This window comes from Oncorhynchus clarkii, unplaced genomic scaffold, assembly GCF_045791955.1.
Source record: "Oncorhynchus clarkii lewisi isolate Uvic-CL-2024 unplaced genomic scaffold, UVic_Ocla_1.0 unplaced_contig_450_pilon_pilon, whole genome shotgun sequence".
Classification (NCBI taxonomy): domain Eukaryota; kingdom Metazoa; phylum Chordata; class Actinopteri; order Salmoniformes; family Salmonidae; genus Oncorhynchus; species Oncorhynchus clarkii.
This window is the reverse complement of record NW_027258148.1, coordinates 1,189-13,872: the sequence shown is the minus strand read 5'-3', so window position 1 is coordinate 13,872 and position 12,684 is coordinate 1,189. Positions and strand designations below refer to the sequence as shown.

General features: G+C 40.8%; 1 protein-coding gene across 1 annotated transcript; it reads right to left on the bottom strand.

The window, feature by feature from the left end:
• Positions 1–687: 687 nt before the first annotated feature.
• LOC139395860 (zinc finger protein 180-like) lies at positions 688–12,094 on the bottom strand. The gene is made up of 2 exons (XM_071143170.1): positions 11,550–12,094; positions 688–1,631 (listed from the first exon to the last, which is right to left on the bottom strand). Exons 1-2 carry the CDS (start codon positions 11,917–11,919, stop codon positions 775–777), a joined length of 1,227 nt encoding a protein of 408 aa, XP_070999271.1. The 5' UTR covers positions 11,920–12,094; the 3' UTR covers positions 688–774.
• Between the last annotated feature and the right edge of the window lie 590 nt (positions 12,095–12,684).

Genomic DNA, 12,684 nt, shown 5'->3' with positions numbered 1-12,684 from the left:
AACATCGCCATCTGTTGTCTGGAGTGGGTAACGCAGTCGAGGAAAATATTTGATTTTCAGACAAAGTTTCTTTCAAAAGTTTAATATTATATTGAGACTTACAAAGAGAAGCTTTGGTTCATCAATTAACTTTTGATGAGTGAGAATTTTAATATCAACTTCACATCTACTACACATCTGTATTCTATGCAAATTCTGATTCATTCAGTCAACAGATAATATCAAAATAAACAACTCTATACTGCTTCTACATGGTGGAATTGGTGGGAACATTCATGTTTTTCATGTCAACAACTTATCAATGTTGTTATAAAAACGCCACCACATTTTCATCGTCCTTTAGCTTGACGACTAGTAAACAAATGAACTCAATGAAACAAAACGACTAAATTCAAGAGGTTTCAAAGTTCAAAATCAAGAAATGCTCATTCTATTAATCTATTCCATAATGTACATGGTGCAATATCTAAATCATGTATTCAATCAAATTCATTTAGCGAAAAGCCAGATCCCATCACATCCAAGAGGTTAGAATCAAGAAATCCAAAACTCTATTAATCTATATAATAATATCCCCAAATTATAATGAACAACAGAGGGTTTATAGTTGTATCCATTAAAGTTCATAATCAAAACAAAATACAAATTGTGTTTAATCTGATTTTAGATCAGGTCTCCAGATAAACATTTTTTTTTTTAAAGTTGGCATATTTTTAATGATTTCATATAAACAATATGATTTAATTTGGCATGAACAAAAACACAAATTCTCAGTCAAAAACACAAGTCAGAACACAGCCTCTCTATTCTCTCATGTGATTTCAGGTCCTCTGACTGGGAAAATGTCTTTCCACAATGAGAGCAGTGGTATGTCTTCTCCTCCTGTGTATGTATTCTTTCATGCTTATTCAGATGTCTTAATCGGTTAAATGTCTTTCCACACAGGGAGCAGTAGTATGTCTTATCCCCTCCTGTGTGTGTCCTGTCATGCCTATTCAGGGCCCCTAACTTGGTAAAACTCTTTCCGCACAGGGAGCATTGGTAGGGCTTTTCTTGTGTGTGTTTTGTCTCATGCTCTTTTAGGTTCCCTAAGCGGGTAAAATTCTTTCCACAAAGGGAGCATTGGAAAGGCTTTCCCCCTGTGTGTATCTTCTCATGCTCCTTCAGCCTCCCTAACTTGGTAAAACTCTTTCCGCACAGGGAGCATTGGAATGGCTTTTCACCTGTGTGTATCTTCTCATGCTCCTTCAGCCTCCCTAACTGGGTAAAACGCTTTCCACACTGGGAACATTGGAAAGGTTTTTCCCCTGTGTGTGAACTCTCATGGGTTTTCAGGCTCCCTAACCTGGCGAAAGTCAATCCACACTGGGAACAGTGGAACGGTTTCTCTCCAGAGTGTATTCTCTTATGCTCCCTTAGGCTCCCTAACCAGGTAAATCTCTTTTCACACTGGGAACATTGGAAAGGCTTTTCTCCTGTGTGTTTTCTCTCGTGCTGTTTTAGGTACCCTGACCAACTAAAACTCTTTCCACAGTGGGAGCAGTGGTGTCGTCTCGCTGGTTTGGGCGTCTCTGGGTCTGGTTCCCCTGAAGGACTCTTCCTGCTGTCAGAGTGGGAGTCTGGTCTCTCTCCTGCCAAAGACAAACAGATTATTTTAGTTAAACAGAGACCTGAATGAAATCTCCAAATGATAAAACTGTCTTCCTATGAGGTTTAATCCAGACTAGACACCTCAATAGAATAGTGTCTGTAGTGGTCTGTAGGCCAATAAAAACACTCTTCAACTTGACTATTGTGAAGCAGTATTAGACCTAATGGATAAATAGACTGGTCAGTATAGGATACATGTAATAGACTAGTCAGTATAGGATACATGTATTAGACCTAATGGATAAATAGACTAGTCAGTATAGGATACATGTATTAGACCTAATGGATAAATAGACTAGTCAGTATAGGATACATGTAATAGACTAGTCAGTATAGGATACATGTATTAGACTAGTCAGTATAGGATACATGTAATAGACTAGTCAGTATAGGATACATGTAATAGACTAGTCAGTATAGGATACATGTAATAGACTAGTCAGTATAGGATACATGTATTAGACTAGTCAGTATAGGATACATGTAATAGACTAGTCAGTATAGGATACATGTAATAGACTAGTCAGTATAGGATACATGTATTAGACCTAATGGATAAATGGACTAGTCAGTATAGGATACATGTAATAGACTAGTCAGTATAGGATACATGTAATAGACCTAATGGATAAATGGACTAGTCAGTATAGGATACATGTATAAATAAGTATATACTATTAGTTCTTTCAGATGAGCATACTAGAGCTTTTCCCGTCTATCGGAAGTTGATGCTGTTGCTATGCAACCTCTTCCTAGCTAATTAGCATAACACATAACTAGTTAGACATTTTACGACTTAAATTATGCTTCTTTGCCGACATTTACTGACAGCGGCCACATTCAATGGGTGTTGAGCATACGAGCTGTATCACCACCTGGTACGGCAGCTGCACCACCCACAACCGCAGGGCTCCGCCCACAACCGCAGGGCACCGCCCACAACCGCAGCTGCACCGCCCACAACCGCATGGCACCGCCCACAACTGCAGGGCTCCGCCCACAACCGCAGAGCATACGAGCTGTATCACCACCTGGTACGGCAGCTGCACCGCCCACAACCGCAGGGCACAGCACACATAATGGAACACTGGTCACTTTAATAATGGAACACTGGTCACTTTAATAATGGAACACTGGTCACTTTAATAATGGAACACTGGTCACTATAATAATGGAACACTGGTCACTTTAATAATGGAACACTGGTCACTTTAATAATGGAACACTGGTCACTTTAATAATGGAACACTGGTCACTATAATAATGGAACACTGGTCACTTTAATAATGGAACACTGGTCACTTTAATAATGGAACACTGGTCCCTTTAATAATGGAACACTGGTCACTTTAATAATGGAACACTGGTCCCTTTAATAATGGAACACTGGTCACTTTAATAATGGAACACTGGTCACTTTAATAATGGAACACTGGTCACTTTAATAATGGAACACCGGTCACTTTAATAATGGAACACCGGTCACTTTAATAATGGAACACCGGTCACTTTAATAGTGGAACACTGGTCACTTTAATAATGGAACACTGGTCACTTTAATAATGGAACACTGGTCACTTTAATAATGGAACACTGGTCAGAATGGTTCCATTTTGCTTTACTCATCTCATATGTATATACTGTATTCTATTCTACTGTATTTAAGTCAATGCCACTCTGACGTTGCTCAACCTAATATTTGATATATTTCTTCATTATTATACTATAGATTTGTGTGTATTGTTGTGAATTGTTAGATACAACTGCACTGTTGGAGCTGGAAACACAAGCATGTCTCCACACCTGCTAAATATGTGACCAATGAAATTCATTTGAAGTTATTCTACCATCTCTACTGATCTGCGTGACAAGTATGATTTTCATTGGCACATTTTTTCATGGAACAGTTTCATTTAATTTATAATAAAATATTTAATCTCAAAATCATTGTCATGTGATTAATCAAGATGGTATCTAAATGAAAATGATACAAACCTAAAAAGTAACTTATTTTGCCAAATATGTAAAAAAAAAAAATACCTACGTAAAGACAACAAATAAAAACATTGCAGACTGCAGTTAGAAAATATCCTGATAAAAATAAATCTCCTATAAATCACATTGGCTACACATGGCCTGTCTGCTAGGAACTGGAAACATTGGCTACACATGGCCTGTCTGCTAGGAACTGGAAACATTGGCTACACATGGCCTGTCTGCTAGGAGCTGGAAACATTGGCTACACATGGCCTGTCTGCTAGGAGCTGGAAACATTGGCTACACATGGCCTGTCTGCTAGGAACTGGAAACATTGGCTACACATGGCCTGTCTGCTAGGAGCTGGAAACATTGGCTACGCATGGCCTGTCTGCTAGGAGCTGGAAACATTGGCTACACATGGCCTGTCTGCTAGGAACTGGAAACATTGGCTACACATGGCCTGTCTGCTAGGAACTGGAAACATTGCCTACACATGGCCTGTCTGCTAGGAGCTGGAAACATTGGCTACACATGGCCTGTCTGATAGGAGCTGGAAACATTGGCTACACATGGCCTGTCTGCTAGGAATTGGAAACATTGGCTACACATGGCCTGTCTGCTAGGAACTGGAAACATTGGCTACACATGGCCTGTCTGCTAGGAACTGGAAACATTGGCTACACATGGCCTGTCTGCTAGGAACTGGAAACATTGGCTACACATGGCCTGTCTGCTAGGAGCTGGAAACATTGGCTACACATGGCCTGTCTGCTAGGAACTGGAAACATTGGCTACACATGGCCTGTCTGCTAGGAGCTGGAAACATTGGATTAACTTGGTCTGGCCCAGAAGATGGTGCTAGTGAACTCACAACATTGTATTAAATATTCTGGGCCCTCAGAGTTTCCTGCCCCAGTGAGCTCTGGACAGACAGACACAGCTGAAGGCCAAGGGATAATTAGTAATCAGGTAGGGCTATTTTCTGACGTTTCCATTGGATGCCGTAAGATGCGATGGATAATTAGTAATCAGGTAGGGCTATTTTCCGACGTTTCCATTGGATGCCGTAAGATGCGTTGGATAATTAGTAATCAGGTAGGGCTATTTTCTGACGTTTCCATTGGATGCCGTAAGATGCGTTGGATAATTAGTAATCAGGTAGGGCTATTTTCTGACGTTTCCATTGGATGCCGTAAGATGCGTTGGATAATTAGTAATCAGGTAGGCCTTTAAAAAAAAAGACTTTTCCATTGAATCAGAGGATGAAAAATAACAAATAAATCACCCTGAGTGGTTCTCTAAAGGGAGAGAGCAGGAAAGATGTTTCTAATCTGCTCCATTGAGGAACTATTGTCATTCTCCATGGATGTAAAAACACACTTTGTTTACTTCCTGTTTGAGGAGAAGAAAAAAAAGACTTTTTGAAGCTCCACAGTTTATTAGTGGTGGTGGTGAGTTAAAACTATCAGATCCCCAAAATGGGCACATTTATATCCCTACATTTGAGGGCCAGGTAGTCTACAGACCTGCTTCTATCAGGTGAGTGTCCTTACTCAAGATTGACAGGAGAGCGCCAAACTAAATTAATAAAATTGACAAAAACTCATAAACGGAATGAAAATACACCAACGTTTGCTTCTCACAAGTGTAGCATAGGTTATAAGCTCTGCAAACAACGTGTCCACTCTGACAACGACACGGGTAATAATATATTGAATGCATTAACAGAAATGACTGTAACCAAACAAACATTGCAGATAATAAATGATGATAATTAAGGGTAAATGTAGAACTGGTGAAATATTTATTGTGGAATTAATAGGTAAATATCCTATAGGTGATATATGTATTGGGGAATTGATAGGTAAACATCCTATAGGTGATATATGTATTGGGGAATTGATAGGTAAATATCCTATAGGTGATATATGTATAGGGGAATTGATAGGTAAATATCCTATAGGTGATATATGTATTGGGGAATCGATAGGTAAATATCCTATAGGTGATATATGTATAGGGGAATTGATAGGTAAATATCCTATAGGTGATATATGTATTGGGGAATCGATAGGTAAATATCCTATAGGTGATATATGTATTGGGGAATTGATAGGTAAATATCCTATAGGTGATATATGTATTGGGGAATTGATAGGTAAATATCCTATAGGTGATATATGTATTGGGGAATTGATAGGTAAATATCCTATAGGTGATATATGTATTGGGGAATTGATAGGTAAATATCCTATAGGTGATATATGTATTGGGGAATTGATAGGTAAATATCCTATAGGTGATATATGTATTGGGGAATTGATAGGTAAATATCCTATAGGTGATATATGTATTGGGGAATCGATAGGTAAATGTCTTATAGGTGATATATGTATTGGGGAATCGATAGGTAAATGTCTTATAGGTGATATATGTATTGGGGAATTGATAGGTAAATATCCTATAGGTGATATATGTATTGGGGAATCGATAGGTAAATATCCTATAGGTGATATATGTATAGGGGAATCGATAGGTAAATATCCTATAGGTGATATATGTATTGGGGAATCGATAGGTACATGTCTTATAGGTGATACTGGTGTACCACCCCCACGACCTCTGAAATGGATTAGTCCACTCAGACAGGTGTCTAGTGTGACACATTTGTTATCATATATTTGCCACTGCTCAACTAACAAAAAATATATTGGTTGACCAACAGCCTATCGACCAAATCAATGGACCAGGTGACTAAATGGGATGAGCCCTAAAAACAATGGACCAGGGGACTAAATGGGATCAACCCTAAAACAATGGACCAGGGGACTAAATGGGATCAACCCTAAAACAATGGACCAGGGGACTAAATGGGATCAGCCCTAAAACAATGGACCAGGGGACTAAATGGGATCAGCCCTAAAACAATGGACCAGGGGACTAAATGGGATCAGCCCTAAAACAATGGACCAGGGGACTAAATGGGATCAGCCCTAAAACAATGGACCAGGGGACTAAATGGGATCAGCCCTAAAACAATGGACCAGGGGACTAAATGGGATCAGCACTAAAACAATGGACCAGGGGACTAAATGGGATCAGCCCTAAAACAATGGACCAGGGGACTAAATGGGATCAGCCCTAAAACAATGGACCAGGGGACTAAATGGGATCAGCCCTAAAACAATGGACCAGGGGACTAAATGGGATCAGCCCTAAAAACAAATACACATAATAAATACCAAATCAATAAATGCAGATCAAACAGTTTACATAACATACAATATTACAAGCAATTTAAGAACAAACACATTCCTCAACAATGAGGTGGAACACTGACTATGAGGAAACCGTCAGGACTACAGACACAGAGAGAGGATGGTAGAACACTGACTATGAGGAAACTGTCCAGACTACAGACACAGAGAGAGGATGGTAGAACACTGACTGAGGAAACTGTCCAGACTACAGAGACAGAGAGAGGATGGTAGAACACTGACTATGAGGAAACCGTCAGGACTACAGAGACAGAGAGGATGGTAGAACACTGACTATGAGGAAACCATCAGGACTACAGACACAGAGAGAGGATGGTAGAACACTGACTATGAGGAAACCATCAGGACTACAGACACAGAGAGAGGATGGTAGAACACTGACTGAGGAAACTGTCCAGACAGTCAGGACTACAGAGACAGAGAGAGGATGGTAGAACACTGACTGAGGAAACTGTCCAGACTACAGACACAGAGAGAGGATGGTAGAACACAGACTATGAGGAAACTGTCAGGACTACAGACACAGAGAGAGGATGGTAGAAAACTGACTGAGGAAACTGTCCAGACAGTCAGGACTACAGAGACAGAGAGAGGATGGTAGAACACTGACTGAGGAAACTGTCCAGACTACAGACACAGAGAGAGGATGGTAGAACACTGACTGAGGAAACTGTCCAGACAGTCAGGACTACAGACACAGAGAGAGGATGGTAGAACACTGACTGAGGAAACTGTCCAGACAGTCAGGACTACAGACACAGAGAGAGGATGGTAGAACACAGACTATGAGGAAACTGTCCAGACTACAGACACAGAGAGAGGATGGTAGAACACTGACTGAGGAAACTGTCCAGACTACAGACACAGAGAGAGGATGGTAGAACACTGACTGAGGAAACTGTCCAGACAGTCAGGACTACAGAGACAGAGAGAGGATGGTAGAACACTGACTGAGGAAACTGTCCAGACAGTCAGGACTACAGACACAGAGAGGATGGTAGAACACTGACTATGAGGAAACTGTCAGGACTACAGACACAGAGAGAGGATGGTAGAACACTGACTGAGGAAACTGTCCAGACTACAGACACAGAGACAGAGAGAGGATGGTAGAACACTGACTGAGGAAACTGTCCAGACTACAGACACAGAGACAGAGAGAGGATGGTAGAACACTGACTATGAGGAAACTGTCCAGACAGTCAGGACTTATTGTCTAAGTTGTTTGGCATAGTGGTCAAAGTAGCCGATTTGTGTTTACAACAATGTTGGAAGTGATGACGTCACAACGGGCCCTTTTAGAATAGTGAGGAAGTGATGACGTCACAACGGGCCCTTTTAGAATAGTGAGGAAGTGATGACGTCACAACGGGCCCTTATGGAATAGTGAGGAAGTGATGACGTCACAACGGGCCCTTTTAGAATAGTGAGGAAGTGATGACGTCACAACGGGCCCTTATGGAATAGTGAGGAAGTGATGACGTCACAACGGGCCCTTTTAGAATAGTGAGGAAGTGATGACGTCACAACGGGCCCTTATGGAATAGTGAGGAAGTGATGACGTCACAACGGGCCCTTTTAGAATAGTGAGGAAGTGATGACGTCACAACGGGCCCTTATGGAATAGTGAGGAAGTGATGACGTCACAACGGGCCCTTTTAGAATAGTGAGGAAGTGATGACGTCACAACGGGCCCTTTTAGAATAGTGAGGAAGTGATGACGTCACAACGGGCCCTTATGGAATAGTGAGGAAGTGATGACGTCACAACGGGCCCTTATGGAATAGTGAGGAAGTGATGACGTCACAACGGGCCCTTTTAGAATAGTGAGGAAGTGATGACGTCACAACGGGCCCTTATGGAATAGTGAGGAAGTGATGACGTCACAACGGGCCCTTTTAGAATAGTGAGGAAGTGATGACGTCACAACGGGCCCTTTTAGAATAGTGAGGAAGTGATGACGTCACAACGGGCCCTTTTAGAATAGTGAGGAAGTGATGACGTCACAACGGGCCCTTTTAGAATAGTGAGGAAGTGATGACGTCACAACGGGCCCTTTTAGAATAGTGAGGAAGTGATGACGTCACAACGGGCCCTTTTAGAATAGTGAGGAAGTGATGACGTCACAACGGGCCCTTATGGAATAGTGAGGAAGTGATGACGTCACAACGGGCCCTTTTAGAATAGTGAGGAAGTGATGACGTCACAACGGGCCCTTATGGAATAGTGAGGAAGTGATGACGTCACAACGGGCCCTTTTAGAATAGTGAGGAAGTGATGACGTCACAACGGGCCCTTTTAGAATAGTGAGGAAGTGATGACGTCACAACGGGCCCTTTTAGAATAGTGAGGAAGTGCCGTGAAAGTGAACGAAGACAAAAACGTTTAATAGTTTAAGAAGTAAAAGACACCAAAGAGGTGTAGCCAACCAGCCACACTATTCCAGACCGATCTGCACGTTTTTAAAGTTTATATGACGTTTCCAGCTTAAACGTGAAGGAGTAGCGTTCCTAATTATAATAATAACTAAATGGTCATTTTCCATTACGAAAAATTGTGTGACTTGCTTCAGGTCTTTTAAAAGTGTTTATTAAAAAAAGAAAAAAAATCCCTCAGTGGAAAATGTATATAGTTACACTGTAGTTGAATAGCCTGAACATGTGAAAGATGGTTTGGTGTCTCTAGCTTGAAAGGTATCCTGAGTTACATGTAATGTTGGTGGGTATAAAAAAAGGCAGGATAATGTGGACTCTGAATCACTCTGAAAAGGCAGGATAATGTGGACTCTGAATCACTCTGAGAAGGCAGGATAATGTGGACTCTGAATCACTCTGAAAAGGCAGGATAATGTGGACTCTGAATCACTCTGAAAAGGCAGGATAATGTGGACTCTGAATCACTCTGAAAAGGCAGGATAATGTGGACTCTGAATCACTCTGAAAAGGCAGGATAATGTGGACTCTGAATCACTCTGAAAAGGCAGGATAATGTGGACTCTGAATCACTCTGAGAAGGCAGGATAATGTGGACTCTGAATCACTCTGAGAAGGCAGGATAATGTGGACTCTGAATCACTCTGAAAAGGCAGGATAATGTGGCTTCTGAATCACTCTGAAAAGGCAGGATAATGTGGACTCTGAATCACTCTGAGAAGGCAGGATAATGTGGACTCTGAATCACTCTGAGAAGGCAGGATAATGTGGACTCTGAATCACTCTGAGAAGGCAGGATAATGATTAGTGATTAGAAAAGCTTTAGGTTATTTGGGGAGAGAAATAGTGATGAGTATTTTTTATGGTCGTTGAAGAACCATGTAGAATAGGTTCCTATGGAGACCTACTGATAAACTAACAGTGATCACTGAAAAGTACTGTACATTTTTTCCTGAAGACAATGTGTTGTTTTCTAGCTTGTTTTAATGTATGTATGGCTGCGATATACATGATAGTAGTGGTAGTGACTGGTTATAGTAGTGGTAGTGACTGGTTATAGTAGTGGTAGTGACTGGTTATAGTAGTGGTAGTGACTGGTTATAGTAGTGGTAGTGACTGGTTATAGTAGTGGTAGTGACTGGTTATAGTAGTGGTAGTGACTGGTTATAGTAGTGGTAGTGTCTACAGTAGTAGTGGTAGTGACTGGTTATAGTAGTGGTAGTGACTGGTTATAGTAGTGGTAGTGACTGGTTATAGTAGTGGTAGTGACTGGTTATAGTAGTGGTAGTGACTGGTTATAGTAGTGGTAGTGACTGGTTATAGTAGTGGTAGTGACTGGTTATAGTAGTGGTAGTGACTGGTTATAGTAGTGGTAGTGTCTACAGTAGTAGTGGTAGTGACTGGTTATAGTAGTGGTAGTGACTGGTTATAGTAGTGGTAGTGACTGGTTATAGTAGTGGTAGTGACTGTTTATAGTAGTGGTAGTGTCTACAGTAGTAGTGGTAGTGACTGGTTATAGTAGTGGTAGTGACTGGTTATAGTAGTGGTAGTGTCTACAGTAGTAGTGGTAGTGACTGGTTATAGTAATGGTAGTGACTGGTTATAGTAATGGTAGTGACTGGTTATAGTTGGAAAAGTAGGTGGATGAAAAGGACAGCTGGAACATATGAAAATTGGTTTGTTGTATCTAGCTTGAACGGTTCAATAGTTTACTGGTAGTGGGTTATTTTATGTAAATGTATGCACATTTATATAGGTTAGTCGATAATGGATTGAAGTCAGGATAGCCTAAACATGTGAACATTGGTTTGGTGTATGTAGCTGTACTTGTGGTGGTCAGTAGCTTTGTGGTTGTGGTCAGTATCTGTAGTCAGTAGGTGTGTTCTGTGGTAGTCAGTAGTTGGCGTCAGTAGGTGAGGTCTGTGGTAGTCAGTAGTTGTGGTCAGTATCTTTGTGGTTGTGGTCAGTGTCTCAGGTTCAGCCTAATCGAACTACCTCCATGTTTTGAGGATATACAGTGTTATTTTACAATTACATTGTTCACAAACAAAGGAGTAAAAAACAAGCTTATATTTTGGGTTCGGAGTTCAGTGGACATTTATAAATTGTATTCTCCAAGAATCAATGGCGAGGCCCAGAGCCAGATATTAAAACGATATATTAATTAAATAAGGGCAGTTTGCGGCCCTGCTTTTAAGACGGTACTCACTGGTGTTAATCAAATCTTCAGTCTTCTCTCCTTCCTCTTCATCTCCCAAAACGTCTTCCTCCTCTTTTCTTAAGATAGCCACCTCTGCCACTACAAAGGGTTCTTTCTCTTCTTCCACTGTGACAGTCTCTATCCCCTCTTCATCTTTCACTCTAAAATGTTCTCTCTCTTCTTTCACTGTAACATCATCCTCTTCTTTCAATGTGACACTGATCGCCTCCTCTTCCTCCTCTTTCATTCTGAAAGCTTCTTCCTCTCCTTTTACTGAAACATCCTCCTCTTCTTTCATGACAATGTTCATCCCCAGAGCCTCTTTCTCCGTCCAGCAGACCTCCTCTTCTTTAACAGGAGAGTAGCTCAGTGAACTCATGGTCTGGGATGTTAGCTAGCTAGCGGGTTAGCATTAACGACTAGCCTGGAGCTAATCTAATTTATCCAGCCAGCTAGCTACCCGATTTACAACGTAAATATGAAATTAAATGGGGCAACTAGCTATACGAAAGAAGTATGTTTTAAAACACAGAAAAATATACACTGAACGCGTCTAAAGAGCTCCAATGTTTCGGCTATGTTGGCTAGCAAGCTACCGAGATAGCTAAACAAGCGGTTGTTAATAAAGAAGCGGCCCGTCCATTAGATTACACGTCACACTCGGCAGCGTCGCCTTAAAGACGAATAACAACATCCAACATGGCGCCTGGTGCGGTTGCTAGGTGATTTGTGGCGCAAACGCAAAGCCCTCTATATGTAGATGTATATAATGACTGTCCAATAATGGTGCATTCTTTCCACATTTTATTTCCATTCAGACAGAAATATGTTCCATTAATTAAATCATTTTTTAACATTTTTTTTTTTTTTTACAATCAGCACATTTTACAATCTGACATGGTGGAAAAATACTGATGGTAAGATTCATGAGATGGTGAATGTTTTTTTAAGTCAACAATTTATCAATGTTGTTATCAAAACAACAGCACCCTATTTTCATACAACAACGACCTCTGTCATTGCCAACAAAGGGTATATAACAAAGTATTGAGATAAACTTTTGTTATTGACCAAATACTTATTTTCCACCATAATTTGCAAATAAATTCATAAAAAATCCTACAGTGATTTTCTGGATTTTTTT